The sequence below is a fragment of the Drosophila ananassae genome, chromosome 2R (genome assembly GCF_017639315.1).
Source record: "Drosophila ananassae strain 14024-0371.13 chromosome 2R, ASM1763931v2, whole genome shotgun sequence".
In the NCBI taxonomy this organism is placed as follows: domain Eukaryota; kingdom Metazoa; phylum Arthropoda; class Insecta; order Diptera; family Drosophilidae; genus Drosophila; species Drosophila ananassae.
Genome location: NC_057928.1, coordinates 22,396,794 through 22,411,844, shown reverse-complemented (window position 1 = coordinate 22,411,844; position 15,051 = coordinate 22,396,794). Strand labels below are relative to the sequence as shown.

The following is a 15,051-nucleotide window of genomic DNA, read 5'->3' as shown; positions in this document are numbered from 1 at the left end:
TGCATAATTTAATGACGGCCGATAGAGATGGATGTTTCACAGATTTGCTTGCTGCAATTTTCGAGTGACGTTGCATTTCCGAAATGAGTTTAGATTTGGAAGGAAAAACTATGTTTGGTCGATAAATATTTGATTGAATACTTGAACGGAAAGATAACTTCATTATATTCAATTGCTTTCTGGGCAAAACGCAAACAAATATCAATCAAAGTAAACCCAACCAACTTGACCACCCATCACCGACAATTTAGGGAAACTTCTTTTCGATGAAAGCTCCTCGTAGTCAAATATTATGCACATTTCACAACAGACATGTTTACTCAACTTCCCCGTTTTATCGAGCAGCTGCTGTTAATATTTCTTTTCAAACTCAAAGTTATTTATATGTCAGACAAAATTGAAATTGCTGCGAGTATGGAGATGGCGAGCATCGCTTGTCACGCCACCGATTCATCATCATCATCTCCATTGACAATGTCAGTCATCATCATTACCAGCGACATTCAAAAGATGAAAGTGTCTCGGAGAGTGATGGATCCACCGAGGAATTGAGTTAGTCACAAAAAAACCAATGAAACTCCCCAGAGAACTGAAAACTAATCGTTTTCGAGAGGATCTTTTGGCAGTGACTTTATTAGAAGGCTGTGACTTTCTAGAATACTTTCGAATGAGGTTTATAAATTTTTTACGAGAAAATTATTTATTATTGTATTTATAATTTGGAATGTAATTTGGAAAATTAACGGTTGGTAACTATGTTGAAATTCTTTGGAGCATTTTTTATATTTGTGTTGCTTATTAAATGCACGTACTCGCATTTATGTGGAAACTGTGACAAGGAGAATAGGGGTCTTTGCACGATTCCCGAACCCGGATTCGACTGCCTCGGCCCAGAGTTTCACAACTCCGTTATCCTGGACGCCTTAAAGCTCGGCATGACTCCTCACAGCCAACTAATGGGCTCCAAGGTCCCGATTTATAGCGAAAATATGGAAAAATGTCTTCCCCAGGGATTTGAATTTACACCGCGTAGGTGGAATCAAATATTGAATAGTTTTTCTTACTTTCTGTCTGATCTACAGGAGTTAATTACTCGGTTTGCTGTGTTTGGTCTCCCAAAATGGGCTGCCACGTTGTCGTGTCTGAAGAACTAAAGAAGTACATCCCATGTGGTATTTGCCGGATCCCTGTTACCATTAAAGGCACTAATCCCACATGTGGTTGCCTGGAAACGAGAGGTAGTCAGGTGTCATTTAAACCATTTGATAATAAACATTATACATCTGATGGGACGGAGAATTATTCGAAAATTATTCCCGAATCCGAAAATCATGAGGAAGACCAGTTTAATGGCGACGATTTAAAAAACTCATCGGAGAAAATTCAGTTAACAAGTCCCGCTTTAGTCATTGCTACATATATCTTTGTAATATTAAGAATATGATACAGAACTTTTATAGTTTGACAAAGAATCTATCAAATAAATTTACAATTTTCTAAAAACAAGCTAATTAATAAAAACATATATTAAAAAATTAATATTAATATGCTTTTTGAAATGAAAAGATGCTAATGAAATTTACGTCACTATTATTTATTCCTAATTGGACCTTCAAAATTACAAGTTTGGTAGTATGTATAATTTAGTTTTAAGATTCTTTTTACTTCTCGTATGTTTTAAGTGGATAGTTGGTCAGTTCTGTGGAAACTGTAGTTCGGAAAATTCCGGTAAATGCACCATTGACGAGACAGCCAGCTACAAGTGCCTCAATTCAGAATTTTTGAAGTCGACCTTCCTTCTGAAAATCAAATCAGGCGTTCAATTTCATCCTGAACTGAAGGGCTCAATGGTTCCCGAATACAATAGTGATATGAGTGCTTGCTTCATAGATGATTTCAAATTCAATCCGAGTAAGTAAAACTGCGCTTTGATTCAACAATTTTTTCAAAACTGAACCTCCAGTTGAGAACTTCTCGGTGTGCTGTGTTTATTCTCGCGAAAGGGGCTGCCATTTGGTCGTGGCTAGAAAACTTGAGAACTATATCCCCTGTGGTCTCTGCAGAATGCCGGAATTCCCAAATAAGCCTGGAGGCATTTGTCCTTGCAAGGAGCTATATGATACATCTCGTCCGCTTCCATTACGAAGTTCTTCGAAAATAAGTCACTGTAGCATAAACGCTTTTATATTTGGATTTTATGTAATAACTATAATCAAAATATTGTTCTTTGGTATCTAGATCCTAGATTGTTGAACTAAAATATATTCTTAAGTCACAGTTTTTGGAGCATCACTGACATCAAATCTCGCGGCAGGGAACCACTTACGACGACATTCATTTGAGTGCCGTGGAGACTATTCTAAAGATATTTTGAGCACATCGAAGTAAAAAATATGTGCGACTGCTGACATTTCTTTCAATTCATTCTACCCATTTCCACTTGCCATCCGTACACCCTTTTTATCCACACTTTCCTCTCACATTTCAAAGGACCAAATTGCATAGCATTTGCTTTGGGTGCACCGAAGAAAAAACTTAAATATCTCAATGAAACCTAAATTAAAAATATTTTGCACTTTCGTATAGCTTTCTTCCTTAATTTTATATCTAAGGGAGCTCTTATATTTTTTTTTATAAATTTTAAATAATATTCATACCCTTTTATATGATTTTTTTTGGTAGTGTAACAAAGAAGCTTTGCTTTGTTGGCGTGTGCTGAGAATTGTCACTTGGAAATTGCCAAGCTGTGTGCGTTTTCTGGAGTGTTTGTGTGCCTGTGCGGTTTCGGTTCGGGTGACATATTTAATTTTAAGCTGTGACTGATATACTTGCGGAAACTGTAGTGGAAACAGCTCACTCCAAGCTGCTCAATAAATTTGCAGCTTGTTCATTTCCTGATTTGTGTGCCACTATGGCATATATTATGAATGTCCGCCCACGCAGATACGCAATTATATTGAGTAATTAGTTAAAATTGGCATTAAACTCCTGCCGCCCATTAACGTAATTAAACTGGCAATGGATCGGGAATCCTTTTAAGCGCTCATTTCGATTACGTGCCTGCCATATGAATGGTCGAGGGAGTCGATGTGGCGCGGGGCTGTGGCTGCCGCAGTGGCAGGGATAATGGAGTGGGGCAGTTCGAGTGGCATAAAGTGGTGGAGTAGTTCCGAGCCGCCTAAATGTGTGCTACATTAATTTGCATATTATAATTTGCATTGCGAACGGTTTAAATACATAATTTTTGGAGAGGGGGCGAGCCAAGGGCGGTTGCCGAGGACCCTAATTAAAATTGGCTTAATTTCCGATACCCGAGGGTGGAAATAAATATTTCATAATAATTGAAGAGGATTGAGAGCAGACGTGATAAATTTAGTGTGCAATTGAGTCCAATTACTATACAACTGTAGCTTTTGTATGAAATAACTTTGTATTTAAGTTCTATATTTCAATTTATTTACGTGCCATGACTTTGTATAGTTCTCTTTTTATCTGATACATATTAAAAGCTATTTGGAATGCTTCTACAACTTGTTACTTTTATTTACGACACTTGGCCACCAGCTGTCGGACGAAATAATAATTTTAATGACAAATGCGCATAAAATTTAAATCAAACCCCATTAAAAGTGTCGCCTGGTTGCTCTAATGGGCCATCAAAGCCCATATAGATATAGTAGGAGATGTGGCAACATTCTGTTTTTATGACAACTTATGGAAATTGATGGCCATCTTCATCTCGGAGGGAGAGCTAAATAATCGCGGGTCCCGCGACTGTCAGACTCAAAAAAAAGGAAGCCCCAAGAAGGACAAGTTTCAACTCAAGCTGAATGATGCCTGGGATGCCTGGGAGGGAAGAGGATATGGGTTTTCCCCCAGGATGGGGCTGGAGCCGGGGTGGTGTTGCCACTGACATTGATGATGACGTTGGCCAAGGGCGTTGACAATGTTTGTCAGCCGAGCAGGCAGCTTTGACAGGGCGTCAACAAATGGAGACAGACAGTAGCCACGCCTCCCACACCAGTGGCCTCCTTGCGCCCCACTCTTCCCCACAATCCTTTTAATTCCCCAGAATACTTGAGTGAGTGGGCGGATAAGTTTGAAAGAATCCTTCAAGTGGCGCATTTTTCTCCTGCTCCGCCTTTAATGAGCTCCTCTTGGTTTGCACTTAATTGTGATTAACTTTTAAAAGAAAAAAGAGTAAGTTTATATTTAAAGTTTATTTAACCTACTATTGACTTAAGTAAATTAATAATAACAGATTTTTTTACAATGTTTTTTTTATATAAAATATCTTTGTTTTAATCCAAAAGTGCATTTTTCAGTGGAAATTCGAAACTGGAACTCATTGTTCGCTGCGGTGCAGTTCGCACTTAAACTTCAACTCCAACGTCCAAGTTCTGGGCACTCGCAATGAAAATCAAACGATAAGCGGCAGTTTTCCTTTAGAGTTTTCACTGTCTGTTGGAGCAATTAAAGGAAAAGTTATCCAAAAATTAGGAAAGAGGAAAAACAGGAAGATAACTTCTGAGGAAGTTGTAAACTGAGGGAATTAACAATTTGGAAAGAGATTTTCTTATAAAGAGCCACTAACATTGGTTAATCACAAAGTCTTTATTAAAAAATTTAAAATATTGTATCGGTACAATTCCATAATAAAAATACAACTTTTCCCCTTTAAAAGTGCATATATTTCTGATTGCTGTGCATTATCAAGAAATGCTTTCCGGCGGCACATGCCATAAATTTAACACTTTACTGCCGACCCATATGTGGAGACCCAAAGTATATTTTCAAGAACTGGCGAGAACTTTGCCCAGAGCGCTTCCAGTCACGTCCAGTGCAGTTTTCTCCCCAGTCTCCCCCACACACAAGACTTGCCACACAATTAGCAATGAAGGCGGTTCATAACTCAACCCGAAAAGGGGAAACTATTTAGCATGTGACTATTTTAAATATATTCCCGTCACAAACACACAATCATACACCGATAGGCACACTATTCTCTGGGCTCTGTCTTGTGTCCGGAGTCCGGATCCAAGTTGGCCCTAAAATCGGACTCGAATCCAGGCACGTGCCGGGAAAAAGTTGCCAACGTCGGCCGAAAGAAGTAACTTTTCCTTGCCTCATTAGCATGCGACACCAAAGGGCATTAAATCACATTTTGCATTTGACGCAGCAGCAAAAGCTGCAGCAACAGCAGAAACAGCAACTTGCAATTGCAACTTGCGTGCAGAGAGAAAAAAGAAGGGGGAGTTTACGGCAAGATATACAAAAAAAGACCGACTATGAATTCTGATGACTTGCTCGACTTTTCATGTGAAGCGCATGCCGGATAGAAGGCTCCTGGCGATGAAAACGTGAAGCTTCAGATGGACAGACTGACACTGAGAAAAAATAAGGATAAAATTCAATAAAATCATATTATTTTGTTTATCAGTTTATAAAATAAAACTAAAAGAACTACTTTTATTCCAAACCTTTTAAGAAAAAGTAATATTTTTATTTTTAAATGTTAGTTATAATATTTTGTTTTATATTTGAATTATTTTCAAGGTTTCTGAGCTTATTGAGGAATCTTAAGGAGCCCGCCCCTTAACGGTAAGCCAGGCTGCCACCGCCCCTTTTCATTTCCGACCTGCCCCCTTTTGCGGCTCCATTGCCTATCTCAGCGGCAGGATTGTGTTTGTTTTTGTTTGTGCTCCGTGTTTGCCTCGTGTATCGCATTTATCTGCTCTACGCTGCCGCATGCAGGATGCATTTGGAATCCTTCCATCCTGGCGGATCCTTGTGCACGTTCCTAGCTGGCTATATTCGCCCCGCAGGAGTAATTCCAGTCTGCAGTTGGCAATGAAAACGTCTTGCATGTGGAATTGACAAAAAGCGAGGCAATGGGCAAGAAGCATGTGAGTATTCGCGCCTCTAGATTTCTGGCTAAGTGATACCCTAACTCAAAAATGTTTGAAGTTAAAAATAGTCTCAAAAAGCCTTTACTTTTTAATGAAGCCTCTTTTATTTCATTTTCAAATACATAAACGCCATCATAAATACCACATACCCTTTGTCTTTAATTTAAAATAAATCCAGGGTGTAATAAAGAAGCTGGCGAGCTCATTCAGCGCCAACCTGCATCTAGGAATCCGACTTCGGGCTATGAAAACATAAATATGGCTCCGTTCATCTGGCTCCTTTTTTTTCTCCGCCTGAACTCCGCCCGGGGCCCAAAGTTGTTAAGTTGTTGGGTGCGGCATTGAAAGTGGCCGAAAGGATCGACAACCCCGAGCCAAGCCCCGAACTCCTCGTCGGGCACTTTAATTTCTTTAATGCAACTGAACTTACTTTGCCTGATTCTGCGGTGCATTCTTGGTGCTTTTTTGGCCCCAGCCACCTCTCTAGTTCATTGGGAATTTATTTCCCTTGGTTTTCCATTTAGTTGCTGGCCCTTTCGCTGCTCGGTATTTGGTTTGTTGTCCTTTCGTTGTGATTGCAAATATTTTATGGTTTACATTTTTGCCAGCATTTCTCGAAAGTCTGCCGCTATTTGCCAGACAGGAATCCTGCTCGAGATTTCGAATTTCATTTTGAGGTTTTCTGCAACCACTCATAAGGATTTTTGCCACTCTTCAGCAATAATAATTCCATTTTATTCAAAATGGAAATGGTACTTGTGATTTAATGGAACTGGATTCTTTTGTGGCTTAATTGGATAAAAATGGCAAGCATTTTAAGAGCTACCTTTTTCTAATTTGAGGTAAGCTATTTGCTGGATTTTGCATCTCTCCAATTTATTTTTATAGTTACGGCTTGACCTTAGACCACATTCCATTTATCTCCCGGCCGTGTCCATTTATCTTTCCCCTGAGATGGGCCGCCTGGCCATAACTATAACGAATTCAATTAATATGCAAAGTAAGTTTGTCAAAAAACAAAAACATGGCTGCCTGCGAAGAGTCTTTGCGGACTTTAATCCATTATGCTCGCTCCCAGCTTAGCTGAGCGATTCAATAATTAAAGCGTGGCCAAGAACGCACTTGCAAGTCCCTATTCCGCTGAGCCCCCTTCAGGTGAGGCCAACTGATAATCACTCAATTTGCTTTGGGGCACAAAACTATGAAGTTAACTCAGCTTGTCGAAAGCTCCACACAGGGAGACTGATGATGGGATGGGAAGTTTCGTGGTTACACTTGAAACAATTGTCTTTCTTTGAAACATATTATAGTGGAGAGTTTCTGTGCTTTTTCTGGCAGTGTAAATGGTTTTATCAAGCACGCCAGAGCTCCAGCCAGAACTAGAGCCAGAGCCAGAGCTAAAGCCAAAGCCAAGCCAAGCAAAAACCAAAAGCAGCCGGAGAAGCCAACGCCTGCGAGCCATCTAAGAATAGCAAGTGGAGTGCACCAAATTGGCATTACCAACTCTGAAGGACGGCCACTGGCGGAGTGAGGGGGCGGTTCGCCATGCAAAGTAAATGTAGCGAGCGTAAACATTGCTCGGCACTGGGGAACAATAGGAGGAATAGGAGGAGGAGCATCCTCATGCCCAGCTCATTTTTGCCCTGGAAGATGCATAATGCAGAAGCAAAGCAGCCGAAAAGACTCGTGGCGGGAACCGAAGAAAACACAGGAGAAAAATTAGTTACGCCAAAAGCAGTTGCCGCGTCTTCTGGCGGGGATCAGCCAGAAGAGGTGCCGGGATGGGGGTACTGACTTGATGATGCTATGCTAAATGCTTGCGGGACACGAACATCAGCCAGGCCAACAACAAAAAAATGTGATGGCCGAACGGGGATTGGTCGGATGGCTGGCAGCGTGAACAGAGTATTAGGGGCCATCCCACAGATACTTTTGCATCTTTAAAGACTTCGAAACAGTCATGTGGCCAAATAAGGTTGTGACCTTTCGAATCTTTAAGCTTTCGAATCTAAAACCTTTATTTACTCTTTCATATCCCAAAATATAAGCTTGGCTTTTATTTTTCGATCTCACTAGAAACCAATTTAATCTCAACTCCCCTTTCATTATCCTGCCAAGGATAGGAAGTCGCTAAGCCAGACGACAGCCGAAATGTGACCAGAAACAGTGTGGCACATGCAAAATGGCCCAGTTGCTGCCGGAAAGGAGGGCGTACCCGGAGTGGAGGCGGACGGATGTCGACGGCACGGCTCATCGCGCCTAAGCTCCGTTTGATGGCTGCTGCTGGCTGTTGGTGACTGTCTCCGGCTGATATTTGCTCTGCCAAGTCCGCGGGCAACGGCTGGATGCCATTCTGCACCATTGCTGAAACGAGTGGCTATGCGGCTCTATGGCTCTGCGACGGCTCGGCGACTGGGGGATGCAACATTGTTGCCTGGTGTTGCAACACTTGGTCGCGGATTTGGCGACAATGTCTCGCATGCAGCGTAGATTTCCAGCTGGCGACAAGTTATCAAGACGAACGTGACTGGCAAATAGTTTCGGTTTAACTTCTGTTTTCCAGCAACGAAAGTTTTGACAAGCTCTGGGTGGCGACTGTGAGATGGAGTGGGAGTGGGAGTGGGAGTTGGAGTAGGAGGACTGCCACTGAGGTGGAAAAACTTTTGTGGCTGCATTGGAAGTCTTGACACATTGAAAGTAGCGATAAGATGGAACTCAATCCCAACAAAAATAGTTCTGAAAAACAAGAAAGGAGAGGTTCCCACATTTTGGAACTCAATTTGCCAAGCACTCAAAGACTTCCATTCCACTTAACCATCCATCGACACCTCTGTGCTTATTTTTCTGCCTGGCCCCGCTTTCCATAACGAATTTAGTTGGTGGCCTGGTTTGACATAATTTATGTTTGCTGCTCTCGAGCTCCCCCCGGAATGGAACCATGAAATTTGTAAGTGTCGCCAGGAACTACATTTCGGCGGAGCCTGCGCCAACCCCGCCATGACCCAAAGCTCAAAATCGAGTCGAGCGTGGCTAATGAAAAGAAATATTAAATTCTCACGTTCCAAGGTAAATGGAAGAAAAAGGAAAAACCCTGCAAGCATATTCCACAAAATAAACCAAAGCTATACAACACAACGAAAGAAAAAAAGAATGCTGGCTAGCAGGGGGAGTCACCAAAAGAATAGAACCGAGTTGTTCTCATACACAAAAGGTAAATAAAAATTGCAGGAAACCTCGACTCTCGGCTCTGACCTTTCAGCCAACTCGAAGACGAAGTCAGTCATCCATTGAGCCAGTCTGAAGTTGGCCCACCCCTGCCTCCCTCGGTGCCAGTGCCAGTACCAGTACCAGTGCCAGTGCCCCAGACCGACTGCATCGTTAAAGTCCAAAGGCAAAATAAAACGTGATTCATGTTACTTATCACCCGCACAGCATCGACCATCAAGAATGGCCAAGGGAACAGTCGGGCACAATGGTTTCCTGGTCTGGCTCTCTGGCGTCGCTTCCTTTGGCACTTGGCGAAAAAAAAACCACAATCCCTAATAACAGTTTTAATTAAAAATCTATTTGGTGTAATGCTTCTTAAACTTTAAAGCCAATTTTTCGAAATAAATATTTTTGTGATAATTTCTTGCATTAATTATTTCAAGTGTACACTCTCCACCTCTCTATTTCGTTGTGCCACTCCAATCTGCACCTTTCTTGGCCATAAGTTGCCCTGTGGCATATGAGGCTGCCTTCCCCCCACCCCACTCCACTCTCTCTCTCACTCTCGGGCACTTCATCAGATCCGCGCGTCGAGGCCAAGAAACAATTTTGAAATTTATACTCACGACCCTTACTGTACGTTTCTCCTCTTATTCAGCCTTTTCCCCGCTTTCGAAATTATTTTCATATTTTTTCCTCGACCGCCTCCTTCCCATTTTATTATTTATTTGCGCTGGCCCGCGCATAATTCTGGCCAGTCGATGAAGTATTCTTAAGATCGTTAATGAGTCTTCATTGTTTGGCCGATCAAACTCGATTGGTTCTGACCTCTGACAGCCCGGCATCGACATGAGATCACTCACAGCTCAATGGGTTTTCATTAGGTTTTTGTTTTCTTATATTTATTTTCGGGGAGATTGGGCGGAGACGGACAACGGATCTTGGTGGAGGCACCCGAACCGAAAGGCACTTAATTATTTTGCCTCATTGAGGGGGCTGCTTTTCGTGAGCTTTTAAAACTAATGAATGTTGCAGGTAATACCATAAAGGTCCAAAAGGGGTCAATGGTTTGGCCAGTCTTGTGGGCTTTAATAATGTGCATTTCGTGGATGTGCGATTAATTAAAAAAGAGTTAATAAAAATGGTTAATTTTTATTTAATCCTAACAAGTAATTGATGTGACATTTTATATAATTTTGTTATCACTCCAAACTCTGTTCTGACAACTTCCCCAGCCTTCTGGCTTCGCATAATCTTGACACATTCCCCCAAAAGCGCTAAAAAGAAATTATGACAATTAAGTGAAGCTCTCGGGGATGTCGGGGAACCGCAGAATAAATCTGATTAAGCCCAGCCCCCTTAGTCCCCCTCTTTTGGCCACATGCTGGTTCGGCTTTTGTGGCTCTTTTGTCGCAATTGCTTTAATTACTCAAAGAAGGAGAAAAGGTGGGAAGTGTCTTGAGATGAGGCCACCTGCTGCATAGTTTATGTCTCATTGGAGACTAACCTTTCTGCAGGCACTCTGCAGGAGGGCCAGGTCCGAGCTGATTTATGGCCATCACAGTCATAGAAAGGGCGGGGTAGGAACTAGTCGCCACTGGAGCGCTCGGCAACTTTATCAATAAGCCACACAAAAGTTGGACTAAAAGGGTTTTTATCAGCCAGAAATGTTTTCAAATTTGCAGCCACCCCCCAATAACTATAAAATTTGACTTTTCCGTAACTACCAAACTCTTTCCCCCTCTGCGAACTATTCATTTCGATAAACAAGCCGATTCGATTATTTGCGATGCCATTAGAATCGATTTTAGGCCAAAACTTTTCGACAACTGTCATTAGGCATTGTTGGATTAGCCGGATGAGAGGTGGATGGGGGTGGGATGAAATGGTGAAACTTTATCAATTTGTGGGCGTGGCTGGGGGGAATAATTTATGCCACCCCCCAAGGCTAATGGAAGTCGGTTTTTTCCTCCCCCAACCCCCTACACATGAGTCATCTCTATTTGGTTTTATTTGTGCACTGTAAAGAAATATAAGAACGTATATAGATATTTTTCTTCTTATATTACTTGATATGTTTATTAAAATAATCAATTTATTTAATTTTGAATTTAATACTTATATAAAACTTCTAGAAATAGACTTATTTATTTCCTTGCACTGTAAATTCTCATCAATCCAATCCCTTTCGAATGTTTGTCTTCATTTTGCAGCGCTTAACTTTGATTGACATTCATGCCCCATCATTTATTCATTTTCGGCGCCGAAAAGTTTTCCAACCCTTCGCCTCGCCGTCCGCTTCGGAAAATTTAATTGACTTTTCCCGGCGAAAAATTAGCAGCTACTTCTGGCTGCTGCCCAGCTCTTCGTTTTCCATCAGCTATTCTGATTTCGGAGGCATAACTAAGGCAAATATTGGCCCAACACCCCATGTACGTCCTGGCCCGCTTGGGCTGAGATTTGTGTTGGGGGCGGGGCGGCTGCTGACTTGCTATTTGGCCTGGCAATTAACTTTCTTTTGTTTGCGGTAAACTTGCAGCCTTTTGTGTGATTTCGGCTAGTAGGAATCGGCGAATGTTTGAGTGGATATCGGGGGGATGCAGGCTTCCCCCTTTTGGTAATGAATTTTCATTGCTAGTTTAGGCCAGCTGTCGATATTTTTGTTCAGTTTAGTTTGAAAATTGGTTTGGCCGAAAGCTGAAAGCAAAAAGAATTGGCAGAATGAATAATTTCAATGTGGCCTTCATGGGCTTTCTGTTATTTAAAAATGAGAAATTCTTTCCTTAAGTTTTTATTATTTCTTGGCACAAACAATGACTGCTTGTTTCTTTATGACATTTTAAGTTATGAAAACTTACAGAATTACGAAATGTATTATTAAGTGTTATTATGGAAATATTCTTTTTTTGTTTACGGTTATATTTTCTCACATTTCTCTTTCTGCGCAAATAAGTTCTTGTAATCGGATTCTAGAGTTTCCTCTGTCGTACTATTTTCGTTGCATACTTTTTGGGGCTTCTTTTTAGTGTCGCTTTACTTCGGGGAGGGAAACGGAAACGGCCGAAGTTCCCTAAGCCCCATCCTGAACAACATTAATTAAGTAAACTACAGAGAACACTGCAGCAGCATTCTTTGCGTCTCCATTTGTGCAGTTGGCTAATTGAAATTAGCCAAATAAATTGAAAACTCCCTCAGGCGCACACAACATAGCTCCCGCTCGGGTCCCAAAATTTTTTTTCGCTTCGATCCTGTTGGAACAAATTGAAAATTAATTAAATCGAACAATGTTAGTTTTAAGTTTCTTTCACTGGGGAAAAAATATGTATATTGGATTATTAAGTTTCCTTGTTTTTTTGTTTAACTTGCCGACATTTTTTTATCTTATGCTGCATTTTATTTATAAAGCCCATGAAATTCTTGAGGACCACAATCGTCTCATTTCTGATCTGGGAAACGATTTTATTGTAGGAAATTCGAAGATCTTCCTGGTGGATATATAGTTTCCCAGCACACATTGCAATAAGCGCCAAGATAGACCACATTTTCGCATCCATGTCGTATAAACTTGTATTTGAATCTGAAGTAAATTGTTGAGTTTGCTTGTCTTGACTTTAGAATAATTGCGTAGAACTATAGCAAAGAGTACTTGATTATTTTTAATTGAAATGAAATGGTTGGGAAGGACTTGTCATTCAAACCTGACTTCTTATCTTAGCTATAGATTTGGAAATTCTGTTCAGAACGTTCAGAATGACCATCCCAATCTTAGAACTTTTATTCCATACTTCGTCATATAAGCTAAAAAAATAGCAAATAAATTAGCTTTGGCCCTGCACTATTAGGTTTCTTGTTTTTCCTTTTTCTTGGCATTCCAAATTCCACCATTCCAAATCGAAATCGGTCTCTATTGAAAAATTCTACATTCAGGACGTGCAGCCGCACAAATGTTTCCTATATTCGCACTACTCCCCGTGTCCTTTTGCGAGCATTTATTTGTGTTCTACGATTTTTGCTGTCTCAAGTTCCTTTTCGTTGTTTATGATTCTTTTTTAGTAACTTCACGTCGACTCATATGTTTTGCTTTATGATTTTCACGCCCGCATTCAGCGGCTTCGAAACTGCACTGAGAATAATAAAAGTGAAAGAAAACTACGACGACGTTGGGGTACTCTTTCCTTCTTTAGTATCGTAAGTATATGTTTTTAAATTAAAAATATTTGTAAGAACGTATGAATTGCAGTCTTGGAATACTTGGACTTCTCATTATTTTATTTTTGACTTTTCAAAAGTGTACTCATCTTGTCGGTATATTTCTGTTCATAATATTCTTGGCTGAGAAACATTTTTTTCCACATTAACGCCTGCACACGCCCGCGCCATTTTGTGGCCGTGTGCACCCGGCATTTTCTATTTTCCTTCAGGCTCATACACACAGACACAGATGTATAAGACCCACACATTAATAACTTTTTTATGGCGGTCGCATAAAAACGCAACAAAACTCACCGCCCAACATTGGATTCCATTTTCGTGTGCAGTTTTCTCTTCTATTTTTTTACGCTTTACTAAAAAGTTTTCTGTGTGTGGCTGTTGTAGTTGTTAAATCGCACACGTGTTTTGTAAAACATCGCCATATCCTTCATATCCTTTAATACATGTCCCTCTGCGTGAGCAAACCAGAGTGATTTTTCTCCACATACTACAGCTTCTACTATTTTTAACTGCAATTTGTTGCCAAGGAGCTTAGCGAATGATGTCCAGAGGAAAAAGTTTCCTTCAACTAAAAGTAATTTTATGAAATTGCATTTAAAATAAATGAGCAAAAATTATCTGAACTAACAAAGGCTTTTAGCATTAACGCTACATGAAATGCTACTTAATAGAATTTTTGTGATAAATTATTTTTTCGGTGCAGTCATGCCTGGATTTTATTTCGGACTTTTCACCGCAAACACATGTGTTTCGAATGCTTTTGTTTTCCGCCGCTTGTTTTCCTTTTTGGCCGCTTTTTTTTCTTTGGGAGAGTATTTAGAAAACAAGTGTAATCGAAATTATATGGGCGTGGATTTCGCGCTGCCACTCGTAAATTTCAAGGCTTACGGCCATGTGTTTCAAGTGCTTTTGGTGGGAAATGGGGGCGGTGAGCGGACTGGGGCGATAGTGGGATTTGGCTAGCGGGTGTTGGCAAGTTATGATTGAATTTCAAGCTGCTTTTGTGGCCGTAGTTTGTCTGCACCACAGACATGTGTATTTGCTTCTAATGGGAAAAGTTTTAGCTCTGAAATCGGTTGGGGTGTGGAAAATGGGAATTTTCACAGGTTCACGAAAGGTGCAAATGCAATTAAGAGGACCTTCCTTTATGTTACTGTTCATTCACGCATGGAATGGAAATTCTCCTGAAAACTTTTCAGACAGAAGTGTGGGGTAAAAGTGTTATAATTTAAATATTTCAAATTGAATAAGTCAGTCGTGCATGATTTTAATGAAAATTATGATATGTTAATTGCTGAAAGGCCCCCCTCAATCCAAATAAGAACACTTGACATTTTTTCAGTCTTTAACAATAAAATAAAGTTTTTATTTTTGCATTTTCCACTTGTGTGTGTGTGTGTTGTGTTTGTGTTCTTTATGCTTATGTTGTTTTTATACACTTATAATTGTTCGTTTGCCGCAGGACCTGCGCTATGTTACACCGACTATCGATAATAGCTATAATTAATATGCATTTCCATCAGCTTAAATGCTACACAAATCTGGCTTGGACTTTAATTTCGTACAGTTATAAACGGCCAATTTAATTCGAGGACTCAATTAAATGCGCTGAAAACAAATGCTCAACAGTTGGCAAACACCGGAGTTTGCCGCTTCCTTAGTTCGGTGATTTTTCACAGGACTACAAATATTTAAATGGCAGTTTTAACTCTTATTTAGTGGG

At 40.5% G+C, this 15,051-nt stretch overlaps 1 protein-coding gene across 2 annotated transcripts; it reads left to right on the top strand.

Moving 5' to 3' along the window:
* Positions 1-616: 616 nt before the first annotated feature.
* On the top strand, positions 617-2,277 carry LOC26515365. 2 transcript variants are annotated; one of them, XR_006507011.1, is made up of 3 exons: positions 617-1,029; positions 1,083-1,911; positions 1,964-2,277. XR_006507011.1 is itself a non-coding variant. In XM_032454454.1 (3 exons), the coding sequence occupies exons 1-3, from the start codon at positions 1,567-1,569 to the stop codon at positions 2,236-2,238; spliced, it is 570 nt and encodes a 189-aa protein (XP_032310345.1). In that variant the 5' UTR covers positions 1,552-1,566; the 3' UTR covers positions 2,239-2,277. The 2 variants fall into 2 exon arrangements, 1 of the variants encoding a protein (XP_032310345.1); XM_032454454.1 differs by lacking the exon at positions 617-1,029 and having other exon boundaries at positions 1,552-1,632; positions 1,683-1,911.
* The last annotated feature ends 12,774 nt before the right edge of the window (positions 2,278-15,051 follow it).

Excerpts from the sequence above, each read along its gene's own strand:
- LOC26515365 (XM_032454454.1), top strand. The coding sequence starts at position 1,567 with ATGCTAATGAAATTTACGTCACTATTATTTATTCCTAATTGGACCTTC. Across the intron at positions 1,633-1,682 it reads TCAAAATTACAAGTTTGGTA|TGGATAGTTGGTCAGTTCTG; the intron begins GTATGTATAATT and ends GTATGTTTTAAG. Across the intron at positions 1,912-1,963 it reads TGATTTCAAATTCAATCCGA|TTGAGAACTTCTCGGTGTGC; the intron begins GTAAGTAAAACT and ends CTGAACCTCCAG.